The sequence below is a fragment of the Spermophilus citellus genome (assembly GCF_964194105.1).
Source record: "Spermophilus citellus genome assembly, chromosome: 10".
In the NCBI taxonomy this organism is placed as follows: domain Eukaryota; kingdom Metazoa; phylum Chordata; class Mammalia; order Rodentia; family Sciuridae; genus Spermophilus; species Spermophilus citellus.
This window is the reverse complement of record NC_138197.1, coordinates 84,483,444-84,508,808: the sequence shown is the minus strand read 5'-3', so window position 1 is coordinate 84,508,808 and position 25,365 is coordinate 84,483,444. Positions and strand designations below refer to the sequence as shown.

Sequence of the window (25,365 nt, the reverse complement as noted above, 5' to 3'; positions counted from 1 at the left end):
TATGGTTTAGCTATGAGGTGTTTCCCAAAAGCTCATGTAGGAGACAATAAGAATGTTCAGAGATGAAATAATTGGGTCATAGCAGCCTTAGCATAATCAATGTATTAATCCACTTGAATGGATTAACTGGATGGAAACTATAGGCAGGAAGGGTGCTGCTGGAGATGGGTCGCTGAGGGTGCTCCTTTGACAAGTACAGCTCTTTCTCTACTTTCTGGTTGTCTTGTCCTAAGCTACTTTTCTCTGTCATGCCCTTTTGCCAAGATATTCTGCCTTATTCCAGGCATAAAGCAATAGAGCTGGCCGCCTATAGACTGACACCTCTGAAACCATGAGCTCCAAATAAACTTTTGCTCCTCTAAAATTGTTCTTATCAGGCCTTCTGGTCACAGTGGCAAAATAGCTAACTAAAACAGACTTAGTCATTGTTCATGAAAGGATCTTATTAAACAGGGCACTGCTGAGAAAGTAGGCTCGGGCTAATGCTATACCAAAATAATCAGTGCAGTTAATAGGATGTCTTCTCCCATGTACCATCCATGCTGGAAAATGATGAGTACCAAGTGTTATCGAAAGGGTATGAATTTATTTTATTTCCTTAAATCAACAAATGCAAAAAATATGCTTCTCCCTCAATTTTCTGAGATGAGACTAAATAAAAGGTTATAGTTTTACAGTGGAGATTATTACTTTAAGTTGTACGCTTACAAAAGGTAGGGTCAAAAATATAAAGGTTTTGGGGCTGGGTTGAGGCTCAGCAATAGAGTGTTTGCCTAGCATGTGTGAGGCCCTGGGTTCGATCCTCAGCACCACATAAAAACAAATAAATAAAATAAAGGTATTATGTCCAACTGCAATGAAAAAAATATTTTTAAAAATATAAAAGTCTGAAAAATATATAAAGATATAAAAGAAAGGTTCACAGGTTAGATTGTCAGTGAGTTATTGTTCCAAATCATTTACTACACTAAATACTCATAACCTTATAATTTTATATGTATGTGGGTTGACTATTTCTCATGAAGCAAGGTTGGTCATTCATTTCTTTTAAAATAAAAAAGAAGCATGGCCAGTGCACACATAAATTTTATAATAAATTTCATACCTACAAATTTCTCTTTTCCTTGATTATTTGGTTTAAAATAAATGATTTTTTACACTGTTTTCTAAAAATACATAATATACTATACTAGTAAAATGCAGTCTCTAAACCAAACTGGCAATATGAGAAAAAAATTTAATATTTTACTATTGCCAAAATGTTATTTTTAAAATGGCAAAAGGAATCAGACCAGTGCAGAATAAGAATTATATTTCTTTTAGATCTGGTAATGGTTCTGGTACTCTGCAGAATCTTATTTTTTCAGTTGGAGGAAAAATGCTGATAAATACTCAATACTCAAAGTGAAACAAAGAAACAGTATGCTGAAATAGAAATCAAGATGTGGTGTACTTTCAACGCTGGACCAAAGATCAGACACCATTTTATACATAAGATATTTAAACACGATATGGAAAATTATGGCTACATACTTTTATAAGACTGCATTCTTATTAAACACCAGATAATTTATAAGAAATCAGAAATGACTGATAAGCCAATTTTCATTAGTGTCCACTTCTACAATATGGTGAAAACAAAATAATACATACATTTAAAAAATTATTTCTAATTTAAGATGGGCCCACTTACATCACTTCTTTATTCCTGCGAGGTCCTTCAAATGGTCTAAATGGTAGGGATCCAGTAGCTGCATGGTAAAATGTTACTCCAATGCTCCAAAGATCAACTGTTGCTCCATATTTTTTTTGATGATCTTTTCTTAGCACTGCTCTCTCATACATATCAGGATGCTAAGAAAAAACAAAAAGGATGAAAAACAATGAGCTGTGACCAATATGTTTACACCAAAAATGGGTCCTCAATGTCTAGAATTCTATCATATTTTCCTAATGATTTCATGCTCCCATTCTCAAAAGACTATTTCACATCTTTCCTTTTTCATCTCAAATCTTAATACCAACTCCTTGACCCTTGATTTTGATGATCTCACTTCAAGTAGGAAATATCAATCAGATCAACTCTCCTTTAGATCCTTTAGCATACATTAACCTACCTGAACCTGAGTCCATTTGTTAAACTTATTTTTCAGGTAAAACAAAACAGCTCCCATCAAAGACCAACTTTTCCGTTTGTACTCTGGAGGCCCTCATATTATCTTACCAACTCCAGAAATGAATTCTTGCAATTATTATCCCTTTTACTTTACGGATCAATTTTCCCTCTCCATAACTTCTTTAAAAACGTAAAAACAAAATCCTAAATTGACCTCACAAACCTTTTCAACTGTCATCCAGTTCTCTGCTTCCCACCACAGCAAAACAGTTACCTTACTTTCTCATTTCCCATTCAGGTCTAGAGTATTAAATATTCTGTATACACTTTAATTCTAAATCTATCTCCTGTCCTGAGCTTCAGATTCATATATCCTATTGTTCTTTTTAATGTTTAAAAGGCAGCTCAAATTTAACACATCCAAAAGACTATGGTCTTCTCAAATCTGTTTCCTACCTATCTTTACCTTTTAAATAAATAATACCACCATCTATCCATTTGTTCATAACCCAAAACCTATCAGGTGACTTTGATTTCTTTGCTTCATTCCTCACATGCAATCCATTAGTGATCATACTGGTTCTGAAGGGAAAACTAAATTGTCTAGAATCAGTTCAGAGGACTATCTTGACTAAATGCATTGGGGATCTAATGACCTAGGTAAGTAGCTGGTCTGATGTTAAACATGTCATTAAGCACAGGAGACACTATTCCAGATTTGCTGAGAATAGCTGGATCTTCTAAGAAAAGATGTAGGAGTATAAAGATCTAGACATTTAGCTCAGCCTCCTGACATTTGCCTTTTGAACATTATATACTGGCAACTTGAGGGTTCTTGGGAGATAAAGCTTTATAAATGTACTAGGAATCAAAGTAGATTCCTCACCCAAATAACCCCAAACTAAAACAAACTCTTATGACATTGTGGGATTTACCTAAAGCTTATGGGAATTGGAAACCATGTAGGAAATACTACCAGGAGTGGTTTTTAAATGATGCAATCTATGAATCTGACTCCCAAAACATCAGTCTCTGGATTTTGTAGGAGAGGGTCATGGGTGCTGGAGGGAGAAAGACAATTTTGGGAAATATTTTAGTGTGAAATGAGAAGCAGAGATAAGCATTATAAGACCTGGCTTTGAAATGAGTTTCCAAGTATATGCCTTACAGATACATGGAGTCTCAGCAGCTATGTTGGTTTTGTGGCATAGAAAATAAGTGACTGTTATTCAAAATGACAGCCAGATCCAGCAGCTAGTGCTTAGTGTACACTAGGCCTGAAATACCTGGACATATCTGATATCTTCTAGAACATGAGGCCATCAACCTGGAAAGAAGAGATACAGTGATTCTATAAGGAGACAAAGTGGGGATCACCTAAAAAGGTACAATAGTACACAAGTTAAACTGGTAGACTGAAGCACTTCCCCAGGTAGTGACTGATTGGGAGTGGCTTGACACATGTTGGTGTGACATGTTTGTGCCCACTGGCTCTCTCCCAAATGTGCCACTTGTGATATACACAGATTGGTATTCCTGGACCTGGATGATTGCATCTGTAATAGGAATAAAGCTACTCCAAGGCTTTCAGGATTATATCATTGAGATAATAAGGGTCAGATAAAAAAACAATGGAAGAAAGAATGATGTTTTCCTGGGGCTTTAGTCCATGAAGATAGAAGATTTAACTTCTGGCTGGGTAATTCCTGAAAAATTCCAAATACGTAGAGTTTCATTTAAATACAGAATGTTTCTAGATTGCTGAGCTTCAGACTATTATTTATTTTAAAACTTCTGGTATTAAAGTATTAAAATTTTCTGTACTTGAAAATAGGGATAAGGTTATTTTGAAATAGGAAATGGATTAGAATATAATTTGAGCCTACAGTACAACATGGACTTGGAGTTAATTTATTGAATGTTTTGTTCTTCTCAAAAGTCAGTTAGAAGCAAAAGCTAGTGTTTCTAGGAGGAGATATGAAAGAGTTGGCATGGGGAGCAAGCTGATGAAGGCTGTTTGTTATGGTCATCACCATAATTGGGAAAGGCTACTGGTATTTGATGGGCAGAGACAATTTAGAGGCATCATGCTATATATCTAACATTTCCAAAATACACTGTTTCCACATCACAAATTACTTTCCAATATCCTGCCAGGTAGTTGTGCAAGTGAGAAATTTCTTTTTTTTAATATTTATTTTTTTATTTGTTCTTTTTAGGTATACATGACAGTCAAGAGTGTTTTGACATATTATACATACATGGAGTTTAACTTCCCATTCTTGTGGTTGTACATCATGTGGAGTTACACCGATCATGTATTCATATGTGAGCATAGGAAAGCTACGTCATATTCATTCTACTGTCTTTCCTATTCCTGTCCCCCCTTTCCTTCATTCCCCTTTGTCTAATCCAAAGAACTTCGACTCCCCCATCTCTTATTGTGTGTTAGTATCTGCATATCAGAGAGAACATTTGGCCCTTATTTTGGGAGGACTGGCTTATTTCACTTAGCACGATGTCTCCAGTTCCATCCGTTTACCTGTAAATGCCATAATTTCATTCTTCTTTATGATTGAGTAATATTCCATTGTGGCTATGTACCATATTTTCCTTATCTATTCATCTGTTGAAGGGCACCTAAGTTGGGTCCATAGCTTAGCTATTGTGAACTGAGCTGCTATAAACATTGATGTGGCAGCATCACTATAGTATGCTCATTTTAAGTCCTTTGGGTGTATGTTGAAGAATGGGATAACTGGGTCAAATGGTGATTCCATTCCAAGTTTTCTAAAGAATCTCTACTGCTTTCCAGAGTGTTTGTACCAATTTGCAGTCCCACTAACAATGTATGAATGTGCCTTTTTCTCTACATTTTTGCTAACATTTATTGTTGCTTATATTTTTGATGATTGCCATTCTGACCGAAGTGAAATGAATTCTCAGGGTAGTTTTAATTTGCATGAGAAATCTATTTCTAACTCTGTATGTATGGCAAAGCATTTCTGTATTGTTTTCCCAAGAATGCAGCTATTATTTAAACCTGCTTTGTTTAGTTAAACACTTTACTAATAATTGTTCACTACTCTGGAAAATCATGCCAATGACCATACTGTGATTTTGTGATAAATGATTTAGTAAATGGAAGCTATCACTGCAATTGTATTCAAAATAACATGCATACAGGTACAAGCATATATAATTTGTTTACAAGTGAAGTTGTTCCCAAACTTTTACATATTAAATACCTATTTTTTATTGTGAACTATTTTCCTTTATATTATTAAGATATCATAGTATTCTTTCAATTAGGTATGTAAGTTGATTATATTATCTAAGAATTTCACTCCAAGATAATTTGTGAAATATTTATAAAAACAGGGTGTTCATCTGACAGGGTGCCCTGTATCATCTAGTAGGCCCCACATTACTATTTAATTTTCAGCTCCTACTACTAAATTCCAGCCAAACTACTTTCCTTATGTCTCTTGAACACCTAAGGTCATTTTTGTCTTAGACCTTTTGCAGATGCTTATAACACTTACCCTCAAATCTCTGTCTTGCTTCTTTTTATCATTTCATTGTCAGTTTGTTTAGGCCTTAAAGGACACTTTCCTTGGCTATCTTTCTCCTGCTAATACTTTTTAAAATATTATCTCTGCAAAACTTTAATGTTCCAAATTTATCTTATTTAACTATCTAATTATCTTGTTAACTTCTGTTTTGTCTACTAGAATGGGGGCTCCATACAGAAGGAATGGTGTGTGTGTGGTTTGCCTTAGAAATCTCATTAGCTAGAACAGTGCCTGGTTCACAAGCACTATATACATATATACATATATATACATACATATACAAACATATATATACATACATATACACAAACATATATGTATATATATATTAGGTTTTTTTGGTTTGTTTTTTTAATACCTTTATTTTTATTTATTTATTTTTATGTGGTGCTGAGGATCGAACCCAGGGCTTCACATGTGCTAGACAAGTGCTCTACCACTGAGTCACAACCCTAGCCCTCCATCAATATTTATGGAATGAATGAATGATACCCATTTTTAGGTAATTTAGCTAAAAGATCATCAAACATAACTACAGATCAGTTTGGGGTTATATATTGTTAGGAAAACAAATAAGATGCCTGAATTTATGCAGACTTACAATAATCTGAATAAAGCTATAGGGGGTTGCTAGACTTTATTCTTCATCTTATAACATTACAATAGCAACATGCAATTGGAAAAGTCACAGAACCTAAGACTGTCAAGATCCTCAGAGCCATGAACAATTAATGATAGCTACATAAACTTCCCAGTTACATATCCAAAGTACTTACATAATTTTTTTTTTTTTGTATTGGAGATTGAACCCATGAGCGCTTAACCACTGAGCCATGTTCCCAGCCCTATTTTGTATTTTATTTAGAAACAGGATCTTTTTTAAAAAATATTTTTATTAGTTGTTGATGAAATTTTTTATTTTATTTATTTATTTGTATGTGGTGCTGAGAATCAAACCCAGTGCTTTGCACATGCTAAGCAAGCGCTCTACCACTGAGCCACAATCCCAGTCCTAGAAATAAGATCATGCTTAGGGCCTCACTAAGTTGCTGAGGCTGGCTTTGCCCAGGTACTTACTTTTTTTTTTTTTTTTTTTTTTGAGAGAGAGAGAGAGAGAGAGAGAATTTTAATATTTATTTTTTAGTTTTCGGCGGACACAACATCTTTGTTTGTATGTGGTGCTGAGGATCGAACCCGGGCCGCACGCATGCCAGGCGAGCGCACTACCGCTTGAGCCACGTCCCCAGCCCAAGGTACTTACTTTTAACTAATATTTTCTTAAGTGTTTCAAATCTTGCTAACTTCACACAAACACACCTAAATAAACCTTTTCAACCAAAGAGCTTTTCTTCATCTCTGGCATTTCGAATTAGGTATTTATAGAGGCATTTCATTTTGTATATAAAATAGTCCTTTTGGTTTTTCAATAACCAACTCTCTCTGAATACAATTTTCTGATTCAGAAATATAATTAATTTTGCTCTAAAGGGAACAGTATCATAACAAGCTTATAATGTCTTAACTGTTCTGACCCAAAAATAGTATCCTTTAGTGGCTAGAATCTTCTTGAGGCTACAGATAGCTTTTTGTTTCAATAAACATCCATGACATAAGTAAAATTAAAAGACTTAAGGGTACTAGAAAACTTCTAAGAAAAATAGTGCCCCCTTGCCTGGCACAGTGGCACATGCCTATAATCCCAGCAGCTGGGGAGGCTGAGGCAGGAGGAAATCGAGTTCAAAGTCAGCCTTAGCAAAAGCAAGGTGCTAGGCAACGCAGTGAGACCGTCTCTAAAAAAAATGCAAATAGGGCTGGGGATGTGGTTCAGTGGTCAAGTGTCCCTGAGTTCAATCCCTGGTACTTCTCCAAAAAAATTAAAAAAAAAAAAAAAAATAGTGCCCTCAAGAACTAATATCCTAGGCTGGAGCTGTGGCTCAGTGCAGAGTGCCTGCCTAGCACTTGTGAGGCACTGGATTCAACTTTCAACACCACATAAAAAAAATAAATAAAGGTATGTGCCCATCTACAACTAAAATATATTAAAAAAAAAAAAGAACCAATATCCGATAGCCTTCTTACACACCATATTCATTAGAATAGAAAATTCAAATTATTTTATAAAAATTACACATAACATTTTATAGATCATGAGCTGGCTTACCAATTATCCAATTATATTTGTTATATGTTTAGCATTTTAAAATGAAATGTTTAGGGCTGAGGTTGTGGCTCAGTGGTGGAGCACTTGCCTAGCATATGTGAGGCACTGGGTTTGGCCCTCCGCACCACATTAAACAAATAAATAAAAATATTGTGTCCTACTACAACTAAAAATATTTTTTATATAAAATTATTAGTGATATATAACTTACCAAATATTCTTCTGTACCATACAGAGAAACAAACTGTTCATCATCTTCTAATTCTCTAGCTGCACCAAAATCTGTGAGTTTGTACACAGACTGTCCATCTTCCCCTATGACACGCATGATATTTCCTGGCTTGATATCACGGTGTACTATTCCATTTTCTCGAAGGTGATTCATTCCTCCCACTTTGGTAATAAATATAAAACAAAGGAATCATATGTGGGTACCTATGTGTACACACATCTCAAATTCATTGATATAATACACTCATTCACACAATGTCCTCCCATAAGTTGATGCAAAAACATTTCACTCAAAGTAACAGATATTCTACATAACCCGCTTCATATTTCAATTATAAGGAGTTTTAGAATAAGAATCAATATGGTTTCTAGGGAGGACTCCAATCTCCCTTAAATACTATCAGGAAAATATAATAAAACGCATATGATTTGTGAAATTGCTTTTGTGTATGTGTATATGTACATATATCTTAAAACTAATAAAGATTCTCAGAAAGATATCAATCTTTCATCTTTATATTTCTTTACCTTAGGGGGAAACTACATTAAAATTAAATTGTATTCAATAAAGTAACAAAAAAGTAAAAGGTCAAGTGTCTGATTAGTTTCCATAAAAATGTATTTCTCATGTGCTTCAGTGCTATTTCAAAAGCCCATTTTCTTTTCTTTCTTTTTTTTAATATTTATTTTTTAGGTGTAGATGGACACAACACAATGCCTTTATTTTTTTTTATGTGGTGCTGAGGATCGAACCAGGGTCCCCCCGATGCTAGGTGAGTGCTCTACCACTGAGCCACAATCCCAGCCCTCCATTTTAAGGTGACTACATTGTTGAAATTAAGTTGACAGGCAGTGTCACTAAAACATTTGATAACTGATAGAAGAATGTCCAAATTCAACATATGAAATTGAGTTCAGGGTTATCAATGTACAATTATTAAAAGTCAGGGCTAGCAGTATACGATGAAGGCATAAATTATTTGCAATTTCTATTTGATTAAAAAGGCTGAAGCATACTAATAATTGTGTTTCACTTTCATTTAATTCTTAAATGATCTCCACTCTACTTTCAGTGTCAAGGTTAAGAATTCCTATTAATTTTTTACTTTCCTTATAACTGGGCTTTTCCAGCTCCTCAAATATAGGGTTCATTTCTTTTAAAAAGTTATTACTTCTTTTGGTTACCATGTTAAAAATAATGACAGATTTATTGAAATATAACTCAAAGTATAACATTAATCTTTTTAAAGTGTACAATTCAGTAATTTTAGTACAGTCCAGAGTTGTATAATTCTCACCACTGATTTCAGAACATTTATCATGCCCAAAATAAAACCCAATTACACCAAAAGAAATCCCATAACTATTATCAGCCACTTCTCAACTCTGTCCTCAATCACTAGTCTGCTTTCTCTACTGTCTAATTTGTATATTATAAATATTTCATATGAATGGGATCATGTAATGTTGTAGCTGTTTTAAAAATATTTTTTTAGTTGTTCTTGGACCTTTATTTTTATTTCTTTATATGCAAGGCTGAGACTCAAACCTAGTGTCTCACACATGCTAGGCAAGCACTCTACCACTGAGCTACAACCCCAGCTCCAATATTGTGGCTTTTTGTGTCCAACTTCTTTCACTGAGCATAATGTTTTCACGGTTCATCCACATTTTAGCATGTATCATTACTCAATTTCTTCTTATGAATGAATAATATTTCATCGCTTAGATATACCACATTTTTGTTCATACATTCATCAGCTAGCTGATGGACATTTGGGCTGTTTCCATTTTTTGGATATTATGAATTGTGCACAGTGGTATAAGTTTTTGTGTGGATATGTTTTTAATTCTTTTGGATATATACTTGGCAGAATTACTGGATCTGGATCATATGGTAATTCTATATTTATCCTTTTGAGAAACTGTCAGACTACTTTCCAAAGTGGCTATATCATTTTACAGTCTTACCTGTCTTGTATGAGGGTTCCAGTCTCTCCACATCTTTGCCAACACATGTTTTTCTTTTTGATTTTAGCTATTCTAGGGGAGTAGGAAGTGATATTTCATTGTGGATTTGATTTCATTTTCCCTAATAACTAATGATGTTCAGCATCTTTTAATGTACTTCTTGCTAATTTATATATCTTTTTGGGAGAATATTTCTTCAAATCCTTTGCCCATTTAAAAATTGGGGTTGCCTTCTATTGTTGAGTTGCCTTGACAAAAATTCCTCATTTGTGATTTGCAAATGTTTTTCTCTCATCCCATGGAATGAGAGACTTGTTATCTTTTGAAGTACAGATGTTTTAAATGCTGATGAATTCTAATCTATTTTTTCCTTTTTGGTATTTGGGCTTTTGGTATCATATCAAAGAAAGCATTTCATAAAGTTCTTCCATTTTTTAATGTAAATTTCTAAAAATTTTATGTCATGACATGTTAAACACACACACACACACACACACACACACACACAAATCATATAAATAAATAAACATACCCACATCTCTTAAGACAATTAAAAATTCTGATTCTGGTAGTCCATAGGCATTAGATGGCTCTTCTAAAACAGTGTATAGACTCCCACATGGACAGAATTCCATAATGAGTACTTTATGTCTTGTTGTTGTCTGAAAAAAAAAAAAATCAGTTTAGGAATCATTATGGAAAAAAATTTGATTATATGGCAGTACTTAACTGATTTCATTTGTTTTTACTTACTTTTTTCTTCAACTTACTGGAGATTGAACCAGGGTGCTTTACTCCTGCTCTTTTTCTTTTTAATTTTAAAACAGGGTCTCATTAAGTTGCTGAGTAAGGTTGCCCTTGAATTTGCAATTCTCCTGCCTCAACCTCCTAAGTAGCTGGGATTACAGGCATGAGCCTTCAAATCCTGCTTTCTGATTTCATTTGAAGGTAGAATTAGTTATGATGATGAAGGCACTGTCAATTGCTTCACCTAGATTTCACTGAAATACTTGATGACTGTGCACATATAAAAATTAACATCTTCCAAATTCTTATTATATAAGAAAGTCAGATTTGTTTTGGAAAACCAACGAGTGAAAATGGGCTAAATCTAAACTATAAAATCATTGTTACAGTGTTGAATAATTCTGTTAAAATTATCTTCAATTTCTAGTGTATAGTAGTAGTACATTTAGAACAATAGTTCTTCTAAAAATCTCTTATTTAAACAATTGAAATTTTTCTAATGACAAGTACTTTTACTTTGAGGAATGAAGTCTTATCCTTAAAAACAAATAGATGGTAGAATAATTGAGTAGCACCTCTTGCATTAAAGTTATGATCTGCTCATTTGCATCTCAGCTGGTTTGTTTTGAACTTTGATTTTAATGTACCATTGATTGCAAGATTCATCATTAATACAACAATAGCTTTAAAGGGAAAAAACATCAAATAACATAATACACCATTATCATCATATGCATGCCAATTTTAGAAACTTGAAAATTTTAATGAGTCTAAAAATCCAGATTTCATCTCCAACTTTTTATCTTCCCTATCTCCCTACTGCACCCTTTTTTGCAGTGGGGAGAAAAGAACCTAGGGGTACTTTACCACTAAGCTACCTTCCCAGTCCTTTCCATTTTTTGAGACAAGATCTAAGTTGCAGAGGCTGGCCTTAAATTTTCAATCCTCCTGCCTCAGCTTCCCAAGTAGCTGAGATTAATAGGTGCACGCTATCATAGTAAGTTCCTTTCTTCCGTTTATAATTTTTCTTACATAGCCCCAAAACACTGTTATAAAATATTTTAAACTTCTCTACCATTTAATGTAACAGAAAAAAAGGGAGAAATATTTTTTAAAAAACTATTGTTTTTATTTTTTAAAATTATTATTTTTTGCCATACTGGGGGTTGTGGGGATTGAACCCAGGGATGTTTTACCACTAAGTTACATCCTTACCCCCAACCTCATTTTGTTTTTAAACTGGGAATTGAACCCAGGGATATTTTACTACTGAGCTATATTCCTAGTCCTTTTTATTTTTTGAGAGAGGGTCTTACTAAGTTGCTTAATGCCTCAGTAAGTTGCTGAGGATGGCCTTGAAATTGCAATTCTCCTGCCTTAGCCTCTCAGGTTGCTGGGATTACAGGCGTGCACCATTACACCTTGCTCTTAGCCCTTTTCAAAAATTTGAGACAGTGTCTTGCTAAATTGCTAAGGCTGGCCTTAAACTTGTGATCCTCCTGTCTTTGTCCCCTAGTTACAGGGATTACAAGTGTGTGCCACAACAGCTGGAAAACCTATTGTTTTTAAATAACAAAGTAATATATATTGATTGTTGAAAATTTGGGAAATATACATAATTCTATCACCCCAGGATAATTATGTTAACATTATGGTATACTTCCTTTCAGTCTTTTTTATATGGATCAAATTTCATTCTAGATATACAACAAATGTTTGCATATTACACTGTATATAGAAGATCATATTGCATTATCTACTTTAGTCCTGATTTATTTATATAACATTATATATAAGTATATTCTCAGGTAATTAAATTTTTGGTAAAATCGTTTCATTACTGAACTAATGAATAGTGAAGAAATAATTTTATCAAAGAAATTTTGGCTTTTGCTCTATTGGGAAGTAATTTCTGGCCCCTAAAGGATCCTGTCTTAAAGAAATGCTTTTGAGTATCTGGGGGCTTCAGCCAACGGAAAGTTAAACAATGTGATTTATGATGGAATATTTAGGACACACTGTATCACTCCAGAGAAAATGGAGACTACACGAATTCTTCCAAACCTATGGAATGTACTGGAGACTAAAGGTCAGAAATGTAGGCAATGTGTGATGATGGTTTCTTAGTAAAAATTCTGTGTACCAAAGGCTTGGGCAGGCCTTCCAGGTTAGCAACACTCCATGTGTATTTTCACATATCAATGCTAGGAGGGTGATGTGTCCCTGAGGACAAGAAACTTCAGTTAGAAACTATTTCATATCTCACCCTGAGTCTCTTCTTTTGGTTGGTCTAATCTGTATACTTTTGCTGTAACAAAATACTAAGTATAGACTAGTGTGTAGCCCACGCCTGTAATCCTAGCAGCTCATCCCAGCAGCTTGGGAGTTGTAATCCTCTCCTACTCCTGAGGTAGGAAAATTGCAAATTCGAGGCCAGCCTCAACTATCTGGCAAAGCCCTAAGCAACTATGCAAGACCCTGTCTCAAAAAATAAAAAGGGATAGGGATGTGGCACATGGTTAGATGCCCTTGGGTTCAATCCTCAGTACCAAAACAAAACAAAAAACCCTAAGAGCAAAACTATAAGTACAACACTTGCATGAGTTCTGTGAATCATTTTATGTTCTAATGAAATACCAAATTTGAGAGTCAAAGGAGCTTCCAAATTTAAAGCTGTGGTCTGAAGTTAGAGTAGCCTTCAGTACTCCTGAACTTGAAGCTGGTGTCTTAAGTAAGAGCAATTTTGTGGGAACTATGCAGTCTGCCAAACTCCTTTGTAGTGGTGTCAGAAGTCTTGGAGCAGAGCCTGCAATCTGGAAGGCCAGGCTCTTAACTTTGAGTTTGGCTCACTATGGGAAACAAACCATCACATCATGTAACTTATTTTGAAAAGGAAAAAAAAAAAAAGTTGAATAAGAGACAGGGTCTTGCTAAATTGTCTATGCTGAACTCACTATCCTGCTACCTCAGTCTCCAGAATAACTGGGACTAGAATTGTGTCACCGCATCCAGCTTAATTTAACTTTTTAAACAGCTTTTATTTTACAAACAGCATATTGACTTCTTTATGTACACAGCTATAATTTACATTTGATTAGTTCCTGAGAAATAATCACTAAAAATGAAATCAGTAGGATATGGAACATAAACTACCAAACTTTTTCAAAAGAGATGATTTTATTAATTATTTACGTATGTCTTAAAGGGATTAAAATAGATGTTTCAATTATTTCTGGATCATTTTTCCTAATGGAAGTCTTTCTTTTCCTATTTATTTCTAAAATCAATCTTTTAATAACTAGATTTTACAGAGTCATCTCTGGATTACTAGGATTCTTATTCTTTTACAAAGTCTCCTCTGTACTATTTCTCTTTCTCTTTAGTCTTTTTGTAATTATATCACTTTAATTTTAATGGTTTTTTTTTTTTTTTTTTTTTGGTGCTGGGGATTGAATCCAGGGCCTTGTGCACGCAAGACAAACCCTCTACCAACTGAGCTATATCTCCAGCCCAAGCTTTTCTTTTTTGAATAATAATACTGATAATCAAATTCACCAAATTCTAAAGCCTCTTATTTCTTATACTTTTTTCCTGATTCTATTCTTATGATACTTTATTTCTATTTCTATATCTATTTAAGAATCCTTGGGATAGAATGAGCCCTTACTTTCCTCAGTTTTTAAAATCCAGTTTTAAATGTTAGATTTTGTCTCCTAAATCATAACTATAATAAACACAATGACAAGATTAACTAAAGCTTGTCTACTTACCTCCTCTTCAATAGCAAATAATTTGACAATATTTTTGTGATTAAGTTTTTTTAACACTTCAAATTCTCTCATTTGAACATCCACTGGACGAAGGAAACTTATGTTATTAAATACTTTGATAGCAAATAAATCACCAGTTTTCTAAAAAGAGAGAGAGAGGGAGTTGCATCATTAGTGCTAGCTGTAACAATTTATATTTCTTATGGAATTCTACACACTCCTTAGCAAAGGTAATTTGTACAAAGGTGCCTGACATTTTACAAAGTTAAAATGAATCAATTGGCTATTCAATATTTCATACTGTATATTTTAGAATTTTGAAATGGTTATTTTAATATTACAAATGAAACATATTATGATACGCTATAAAGATAGTCATTTATACATCAGAAGATAAAAGCTTTTGTAGAATTAAAAGTGAAGTCATCTACTAGATAAGAAACTGAAACTGAAACTCCAAGGGTTTCTTTAAGGCCTAATACTTTTAAAGAAGTAAAAGGAACACACAGGACCAATGTGAAAATACATTCTATTTATGAAATTTTTATTAAAAATCTCAATGTGATTAATTTTTCAGAAATACTTACTGGTTATGAGAGTGTGTGTGTGTATGTTTTTAAGTAGGAGCTGGAGAAGGCAATTCAAATGGACTTCCTGGTTGAATTATACCACTGTTGTCCAGGGCAACTACATGCTACATGCCTAGGGCAGGCTGTTCCTTCACAGACCTTCTCTAGAGGATGAAGGGCATTTCTTCTTCCCTACTGGTGACCATCTTATTCACTTTTTCATGGTCTAGTGAAGTAGATCAGTAGGTAGTATTACAATGCATAGTAGTAGCTAGTAGGGAATTCTAGAGGGTACCAAAGATATGCTTAAGGGGCTGAGGGTATAGCTCAGTGGTACAGCACTTGCCTAGCATGCATGAGGCACACAGAGTTTAACCACCAGTACCAAGGAGGGGGGGATGAGAGCTTAAATTTCACTGAATGTCATACTTCCATGTTCTTCATATTAACCTTCCTTGATTCTCTTTCAGACCCACTCATTTCCTTCTATTTAATCAGCAGGCCTCACTTTAGGATAGCCAGTTCTTCCTTCCCTATTTATCTAAGGCTAAACTTCCTAGGAACAAGATGACAATCATTTTCTCTTTGAGCCTGAGGGTCAAACAGGCATGCCCTTCTTAAAGATATTTCATGGCTCTTGGTATGTCAGGACCGTGTGTTTCCTGCTTTGCAGCCCTCTTTATAGCTTTCCACAGCCATCATTCTCCCCTCACCCCAGAATCTTTTTCTCAAAATCATTTAGCTGCTTTATAATCCCATCTCTTGAAGGTCACTATCCCTGCTGTCCTAGTCACACCAAATACACAGACATATATTCTTTTGGGAGGAAAATGGGCATGAACTGTTTTCAGACAACATGAAAAGAGAAAAACCATTTAAACTTCAATTAAACACTGTTTTAACATTTTTCAGCCAAGGTAAATACACTGCCAAATCTATGTATCACCTAACAAGGGAAAATTTTTATAAGGACACTTGTTTCAAATTCAACCTAAAGTAAGGAGAATTCTAGCAGAGGAACAAGCAGGGAAAGTAAAGCAATGTCTCAATGTACCCATCTCGATTATTTTTAAACTTTTGTAGTCTGTCCTATCTGTGATATTAATGGGATACTTGGGGGAATGTACCATTTTCCCTTTATTCACCTTAATAGTCATCAATCCAAGCATACGCAAATGATACTTAAGAGATCTACATATAATGTAAATACATTTGGGCAGATCAACTCATCCTTCCTGCAACTCTCTTCTCTTCAGCTTCACTATGGTTATCACACACATATCCATCCACTCACACAATATTAGATAAAGGCAACTTAATGAAAAACAGAAAGATTAAGTAGTATACTTTGAATGATAAATAGTATACTTAAGAACTTGATTATTGCTGGGCTTGGTGGTGCACGCCTGTAATCCCACTGGCTTGGGCAGCTGAGGCAGGAGGATCATGAGTTCAAAGACAACCTCAGCAAAAGTGAGGCACTAAGCAACTCAGTGAGACCCTGTCTCTACATAAAATACAAAATAGAGCTAGGGATGTGGCTCAGTGGTTGAGTGCCCTGAATTAAATCCTCAGTATCCCCCTACACACACAAAAAAAAAAAAAAAACAAAAAAAACAAAAAAACAACCAAAAAACCTAGTTATTAAGGAAAAACAGGATTTGGAGAATGACCAGGGGTATAGCCCTAAATATTTAAAATGATGTCACTAAGAACAAATATACTGGGGTTGTAGCTCAGTGGAAGAGCACTTGCTTAGCACATGTGAGGCACTGGGTTTGATCCCCAGCAACACATAAAAATAAATAAAATAAAGATATTAATGGGCTGGGGATGTGGCTCAAGCGATAGCGCGCTCGCCTGGCATGCGTGCGGCCGGGGTTCGATCCTCAGCACCACATACAAACAACGATGTTGTGTCTGCCGAGAAATGAAAAATAAATATTAAAAAATTCTCTCTCACTCTCTCTCTTTAAAAAAAAAAGATATTAAAAAAAAAAAAAACAAAGAAAAAAGAACAAACACGGTTTCTATGAACACATCCCTGAAATGTTTATTTCTTAAGAACTTCAGGTTGTTTTAGGGTAATCTAATCTGTCCTCACTCATTCATTTATTCATTCAACAAACACTGAAGATCTACTATGTGCTTGCCCTTACATGAAGGACACTGAGTATCAAAGTAATGAAAGACCAGAATATATAAGTATCCACTAATGCCAGGTACTTTAAATATGTCTCACCCAGTCTCTATGACTATCAATTGTCATACCATTAGTTTCTAATTTATTTCCTTCCTAATGCCACCTTGATACTAAGTTTAAACTCTGTGCGCAAGTACTACACGTGCCTGAAACATACCAAATGATCATTAAAATTTGTTAATTTGGAACATAGAAAGACAGACGGATGTATTTTCAATGTTAAATCCTATGGCATTACCTATTTTCTCTTCATGGCACAAAACAAAAACAATTTCTAAGAAACATTTAAGATTGATCATAATGAACTTAGATAAGGATCCAGAGATAATGCACAATTCTATAACCAAAGAGGAAAATGCTAAAAGCTGTCCATATGACACTTCTGATTCATGCTCCATAAGCCACAGAGGCTATTTATAATCATATTTTCTCCCCAGAGGAAACAGCCCCTCCCCAGTGCACTTTTTAACACTGACAGAAATGACTGATAATCTCACAACTATAGTAAAACAGGAAGAAATTCCTCTCTACCAAAATGTTTAGAACCCTTGTTTCTGAAAATAAGAATTTAGGAGGGGCCAAACACCTTTTGGCTTAAAACAAATTTGTAGTGCTAAAAAAGTATTGGTTACTTATATTATAAAAGAATTTTTTACTTTATTATTTTTCTAGTGTCTTTCCCAGGACAGACGCTTTAATTATCTTCAATTTCTTAACTTTAAATTATTTTAATTATCTTTTAATTTCATTCTCCAATATAGAATCTGACAAAAATCCTTTTGGTCCTTGAAGTGCTTCTGGAATTGGCCCTTCTATTCCTACTCCACTATTACATTCTGATTACCCCACACTTGGACTTCTTGTTGAGAATCTCATTTTACTACAATCTACCTTGTGGGATGATGTTCTAGAGGGGGCACAAACCCTTGGTACAATAGATCAGAATAATCTGTGGGTTCCCCTCCACTGTGCACATATGCTTCCCTTTACCTCCTACTGATTTCACACCATCAGAGTACAGGGTTGGTTATAAAATCAAAAGGTACAACACTAATCTTCCCCAGTCTCTTTGCAATCAACCTCCTAATTTTTCTCCATTTTGTAACACACAGGCTCTGCCACCAACAATGGGTAGATGAGTTCCCTGCTTCTGACACAAACTAAACATTCAATAATAACAAAATTCATTTAAAAACCAAAATTGCCAAGTCAAACACTTTAGTATAAGTATACTTCTCAGAAAAAAATATATATAGTGATAAAAAAATTTCAGTTTTTACTGTACCAACCTTATGTCTTCCACGAAAGACATTTGCTGTAGCTCCTTGGCCTAAGATATCAGATAAAAGCCACAGATGATTAGAAGTGCTCTGCATCTCGGCTTGGTCAGGTGTTTCTTTTGTTATACTAAGGGAAGAGAAAAGATTTATAGGTATGGTATAAGGGAATAATACAGTTAGAAAACAAATGTTAGTTATTTTTAATCTCAAATAAGACTACTCATTTGCCAGGCATGGTAGCACATGCCTTGTAATCCCAGAGGCTCAGGAGGCTGAGGCAGGAGGATCACAACTTTGAAGCCAGCCTCAGGAACTCAGTGAGGCCTTAAGCAACTTAGTGAGACCCTGTCTCAAAATAAAAAAATAAAAAGGGATGGGGATGTGGCTCAGTGGTTAAGTGCCCCTGGGTTTAATTCTCTCCCCCCTTTCCAGGCTATCCATTATTTATTGCTAAGTTTTATTCATAAACTTAAGTTCTATATAAAAATCTAAATTTCTAGAAATATTACAGGCTGAAACACTGTGTGGGCTTTGGGAAAAAAGATTACCCAATGACATATATTTAGTTTAATTTGCATTACAGGTCTAAAAGAAACATCTATTTTCTACTTTTATCTTTGTTAATAAGCATTATAGCTCCTTCAAATATTGTGAATGATTAATTAAGGATACATTATATTTTAAAAATATAAAGAGGATACAAACTTTAAAGGAAAACAATATAATAGAAATATAGAAAAATTACACTGTTTCCACCATGGACAGGGTAGCAGTAATGAAAACAATTGTTGTCACTATATAACATTTTCATTATCTAAAATTTCATCTATTATCTAAAATTGTCCACAGAGGTGGACAATCATAATAGAAGGTTTAATTATTATTCCTTTGAAGTACTGACTCTTCTGAAATTATTTAAGGAAAACAGTTTCCTCTAACCTCCAAGTCTATAAATACACATATACCAAGCATACATTACCAACTTTTAAAAAGTAACCATCATGGGCTGGGGTAGTGGCTCAGCGGTAGAGCACTTGCCCTGCATGTGCAAGGCACTGGGTTTGATCCTCAGCACCACATAAAAATAAATAAATAAAATAAAGATAGTCTGTCCATCTACAAGTAAAAAAATAAATATTAAAAAAGTAACCATCATCTCTAGCCCTGTCCTTTAATACTGGAAAACTACTGAACTACAAATTTATTAAAAATATTTGAGCTCCATGTTGGAATAAAAGTGAGGTATGTTAACACTACATAAACACTAGTCCCATCATGCTCCTTTAAACCTGCTATAATGTCAGATCAAAACATAATCTTAATATCCCTTCATAGTAAATTAGAACAAAAAGCAGTATGTTGAACTGGGAATTCCATGATGAATTAATAACTAATATTAATTAAACTGTGCTAATATTTCAATCAGGGTTAAGTATATGTAGAATGGCCAGAGTCTAAATTTCACCACTCTCTTGTATACTAGGATGTATTTATATAATTTTACCATGCAGCTAGTTCAGATAAGGATTTTATATACATCAACTAATTGGAAATCATCAACAAAAACAAGATCCCCTTTTCGTAAATAAGGAATACACATCTGTAAACTGCCACATTGCACACAGGACTTAATAATGAACTCAAATATCTCATGCAAAACTTCTCTAATTAATGTAACTTTGCTGTTTCATAGAACTAAATGGCAAAAGGTATCATTAAGTACTTTCTTAGTGGATGACATAAACACTTATCAGCTTAGATATCTCCTCACTCTATATGATGATATAAAATAGGGTTCCAAAACACTGATCATGGGAAACGCATTTTGAAATTATCTTCCGATAACCCCCTAACAGCGCTGAACATGACTCAGCACACCCACCAGGTGCTTGCTATATAAATCTTCCCAAATTTTTGACAAGAGGCAATCAACAAGTATGTTTGTTAATAGCGATGTTGTGTTAAGTCTACTTCCTTTTACCATTCAAAAAATGAAAGTCACATAGGATGAAAACAGGTTTGGTGACATGGCCTACGGACAAAGTTCCAGGATTTCCAAACTCTGTGAATCATTTATTAGATATTATTTTAGAGGGTTGGGAGTGAACAAAGGTGGGTCATTTAACAATTACTGGGAAGAGCTGTTTTGAGGCTACCTACTAAAAACACTTGAGAAGTGGATTAGAAAAAAAAAAAAAAAAAACATAAGCCAGGTCAACAAGGAAGGAAACGCTTGGGAATTTGCATTTTCTGTGTATATTAAAATCGTCTTCTGCTTCTGGCTTCCGGTGAGTCAACCTTTGATGTTAACATCACTGAAACCCTAAAGAAACGTCTCTTTTTAATCATCTGAAATATCAGTCCTTTTAAAAACTACCAATCGTGTCAACCCTTGGAAAGTAGGTAACAAGCGGCGAGTCCAACTCCCGGGGAGGAAGCAGCCCTTCTTCCTCGGACGGCCGGAGCCCTGACCCGGTACCGGGCACCGACTCGTCCTCTGCGTACTCAACGCCGCGGGACCTGGGAGGGCCCCGGGCTGCCGGTCAGAGGGCTAGCCGCGGGCCACTACAGATGAAGGGGACAGGGCCGGCACGACCATTCCACCCGGCTTCGGGCGCCCCGGGCACCGGGAGGCGGTGTCCGCGCAGTCAGGGTCCGAAGAGACTTGGCCTCAGGCCGTGCGGGGCTACTCAGGGCGCCCGCCGTGTCCCCGCTCTGACTCAGCATCCCAGTCCCTCACAGGGGGCGGGGGCGCTTGGCGCCGTAGGCCCCGCTACCAGAGCCTCGCGCGGCCTCAGCCCCTCCGTCCGCCCCCGCCCCACTTCCACTTACCCAGCCGGGTCTCCGCCGCGCCACCGCCAGCGGGTTCCCGCGGCCTTCAGGAGCCCGAGGCTACTTCCGGCTTCGCGAGCCCTGGCCGGGGGTCACGTGACCGACGGCTGGCGCGTGCGGATACGCGTGCGCACGCCTGCCGGCCCGTCCGACCGCCACCACAGATGCTGAGCTTCCCCTGCCGCTGTAGCTAGGGGTCGGACGGTGGGGAACCGACCACCTCCACACCTCTGCCTATTCCTCCGCCTCGTGCCCGTAGTTCTGATGTTGAAGCTGGAAAGCTCTGCGCAGTGAACACAGTAATTCAGATTCCCTGATTGCAGATCCCACCCTGTCACCGAGAGCCAGCAGGGCACGGAGTGCGGTGGCACGGGGGAGCTAGGGATTTCAAACATTCCAATAATCACAGGTGGGCAGCATGCTGGACACATCAGGAGCTATCGAAGAGGAATATCGTAGTCTGTAGGGAAGAGATTTGTACTTGTTTTAAAGACCACTATGATTGCAGTAGTGCCAGATTATCACCTCACAATATTCAGAAATGAAATTCTTGGGCTGGGGCTGTAGTTCAGGGGCAGAGCGCTTGCCTAGCATGCGTGAGGCACTGGGTTTGATCCTCAGCACCACATAAAAATAAACAAATAAAATAAAGGCATTCTGTCCATTTACAACTACAAAAAAAAAAAGAAATTCTTAATATGTTCACTTAATTCCCTCTTCCAAATTGTATTTGGAAAAATGACAGTATTGGAGGATTAAAAAACAGGTTCTGCTTAAGCAGGTTTTGTACCTTTATAAAGAGATCCCTTCTGGCCACGACAGCACAGGCAAGGGCACAGAATTCTGCTGATCTATAGCAAGATTTCTGAGTGGAGAGGAAGAGGAGATGCTTCCCAGAACCTAACTACAGCAAACACCATTGAATGGGAAACCCTGGCGGAGTGGTTAAGAGGAGAGGCACTGATATGGAGCAGACATAAGAGTTGGCAGTTCCAGCTCTGCCAGTTATTGACTTTAAGCAAGTTTCTTCTCTTTCTAGACTTCAGGTTTTATCAAATGCACAATGGAGATAACAAAAGTCCACTCCAATGAATTCTTAGAAAGGAAGTTATTTTATTAGAATTTTAAACAATGTTTAAGTGATGAAATAATTCTAACAACAAGGTATTCACTACTTACAATTCCAATCAATTTCAGTTCTTTTTATGTCATGACAAGAGTAAAGAACTGTCAAAGTTCCTTCTAATAGTAAAACCCACAGTTCAAAGCTGTGGGAGGAAATATGACTGAGCCAAAGAACTTCACGTTGACCACATAAGTGATGCACATTAAAATACCACACAATACTTTCCTACAAGGCCAAGCCACTTGTGAACCAATTAATATTAGCGTTAAGCTTTAAATAAACTGTTAGGCACAGGACTAAATCAGGCATCATAAAACCCTGTGGTTCCATAGTCAAGTCATACAAATCCCCAAGTCTTTTGCCTCATTTATCTCAACTGTAACAAGTGAGATTCATCCTTGAGACAATCATTTGGGTGCTAGCTTTTGAAAATAAGGTAATTGATGGGACTGTTAATAGTACTTGGGGGGAACTTTAAGGAATGAAGATGAGAATTGTTATACATGATTATATAACAGAAGAATTCAATTTCTATTTACACTCTGATTTCCACATCCCGATTTCTCCTAGCTCTACACAGGGGAATCTTTTGAAGGGCTTTAAAGAATTGGGGACAGCTAGGCATGTTGATATATGCCTGCAGTATCAGCTACTTGGGAAGTTAGTGTAAAAGAATTGCTTGAGCCCAGGAATTTGAGGCCAGCCTGGGAAACACAGCAAGACTCTGTCCCTCCCCCAAAAGAGCTAGAGAAAGAAGATAACAATTTTCTGCATGTATAATTAATAGTACATTATTTGTACTAATAAATAAATTCATGTTTAACTTATAGATTTTTTTTTTTTTTGGTAGTACTGGGGATTGAACTCAGGGTCTTGTACATTAGGCAAGCTACGTTGTTACCACTGACCTACATCCCCGGACCTAACTTATGGAATTCTAAATGAATTATGAGGTAGCTACCATTATTTTCCCCATTTTTGAGATGGGGAAACTAAGGCAGGAAGAAGTTATTTAACTCAATCCAGGTTTTAAACTGGTATCTAAACCTACATATCTGGGTCCAGAGCCAGTGTTACATAAGCTTTTAGCTGCTATGCTACTCATTAGTGTACTTTGAATAATTACTATTATTGCAAGAGATGTGACTATTTCTCCCATACTTCAGGAGAACCTATGGAAGAAACACCCACTTTCATTTAACTATTTTTTAAAACATTTATACATTCCACTGACCTATTTTTATAGTTAACTGCCAATTTAGTTTAGTACTTTTATTCCATGATGTAAGGAAAATGTTTACAGTCTCTTGTGGATTAAAACCCAGAAAAAGATCAGGTGCCCAATTCAGAATTCAATTTTAGGAAATTATAGGCCACTGAAGCCCATCTACAAAACTTCTAGGCAACACATTGGCCTAAGGCAAAACACCCAACAAACCCTCCCAGAAAAAAAAACAAAAAAACTCCCCCTTTTCCTTTTGTGATGCTGGAAAACTAACTCAGGGTTTTTTACACATACTAGGCAGGTGCTCTACCACTGAGCTATACCCACCCCCCACAACCTCCTCCCTGAATATCTTAATCTGGCCTTTAAAATTTAAACTTAAATGTCTGTAGTTATTCTGCTGCTTGGTTTTATCCCTCCTCTCTCTCTCAATACTACTATTGATACTTGCTTTCTCCAGTAGTCATGAATAAAAATGAGGAAGGCAGGGGAAGTGATGCTAGTAATTAAATAGTAGCTATTTACAAACATTATAAACACATAGGTACACTGTACTCTTAAGAATATCCAATAACAGAAAAAAAATTTGGGATTTTAATTCTATGAACAGATTTACCTAGGCTTTTTCAAAAGCAAAAACCAGAATGAAGTTGCATGTAACCTTTTAGGGCTGTAATTAAGTGAAATAAGGCATCCATGTACTCATATTTGCAAATTTTTAAATGGAAAATCAGAGTGCTTAAGACAGGGAAATGAGGCCAAAATTTCTATAATAATTCCAGGAAAGACTTGGTAGATTTCACTACGTAAAATTTATTTTTTTTTATAAAAAATGTATAACACTGGCACCTACTTTTCAATCGATATAATTTATGAACCCATTCTCTTTCACATTGGCTTTGAAACAGTTTAAAGAAACGTAATGGCTATCTACAAAAAATTAGTTTTGATTGTTGCATTCCCCCCAAACTTTATGTGTCTGCACACATAAAGAAAACTAAAAATTTTTAACATTTTATATTCATCAATTTTTAAGAAAAGTACACTGTTTTCCACTGCTATGGTCTTTATAAAGAAAGGACTTAAAGTTTCAAATAAAGAAAAATTAAGATATGAGGCATAACTCTGCTGTCTTTAAACAGCATTTTTATATAGAACAATTTGAGCTGGCATGCAAGCAACTTCTCTTGTTGTCACATACCTGTATATAGGGAAAAGTACACCCACTTTACAGAAAAATTCTAATACATATACTGCAGTAAGCTCAAAACAATATTAAAAAGACCAGTGTGAATGGCACACAAAAATTTCTTCTTTATAAATTATTAACTGGAATTCCTGATCATGAAGTAGGCACAGGGAAATCCAGTCCTTAGGGCTTTGCTCTCTGGAAGAATACCTGTAAATAATTTAAAAAAAAGAAGTCAGAAAATAAAATCTTTTTCACGTAAAGAATGGTTCCAACTTTCTGAGAGACAGTCACTCTTTTTTGGGGGGGAGCGGTGGATAATGGGGATGGAACTCAGGGGCACTCAACCACTGACTTATATCCCCAGCCC

At 35.8% G+C, this 25,365-nt stretch overlaps 2 protein-coding genes across 3 annotated transcripts in view; both read right to left on the bottom strand.

Moving 5' to 3' along the window:
* TBK1 (TANK binding kinase 1) overlaps nucleotides 1-21,580 on the bottom strand; it is a 45,170-nt gene extending 23,590 nt beyond the window's left edge. The window contains exons 1-6 of one of the 2 annotated variants that reach the window (XM_081310305.1): nucleotides 21,456-21,580; nucleotides 18,633-18,750; nucleotides 14,572-14,712; nucleotides 10,587-10,716; nucleotides 8,064-8,245; nucleotides 1,694-1,854 (exon numbers count right to left, since the gene is read on the bottom strand). In XM_081310305.1, coding sequence (XP_081166431.1) covers nucleotides 1,694-1,854; nucleotides 8,064-8,245; nucleotides 10,587-10,716; nucleotides 14,572-14,712; nucleotides 18,633-18,719 — 701 coding nt within the window. In that variant the 5' untranslated portion in view covers nucleotides 18,720-18,750; nucleotides 21,456-21,580. Of the gene's footprint in view, nucleotides 1-1,693; nucleotides 1,855-8,063; nucleotides 8,246-10,586; nucleotides 10,718-14,571; nucleotides 14,713-18,632; nucleotides 18,751-21,455 lie in introns of those variants that run through there. The other variant, XM_081310306.1, reaches the window with a different exon arrangement.
* A 966-nt stretch (nucleotides 21,581-22,546) lies between these two features.
* Nucleotides 22,547-25,365, bottom strand: part of XPOT (exportin for tRNA) — a 42,527-nt gene continuing 39,708 nt past the window's right edge. The window contains exon 25 of the mRNA XM_081311514.1: nucleotides 22,547-25,205. Coding sequence (XP_081167640.1) covers nucleotides 25,179-25,205 — 27 coding nt within the window. The 3' untranslated portion in view covers nucleotides 22,547-25,178. The remainder of the gene's footprint in view (nucleotides 25,206-25,365) is intronic.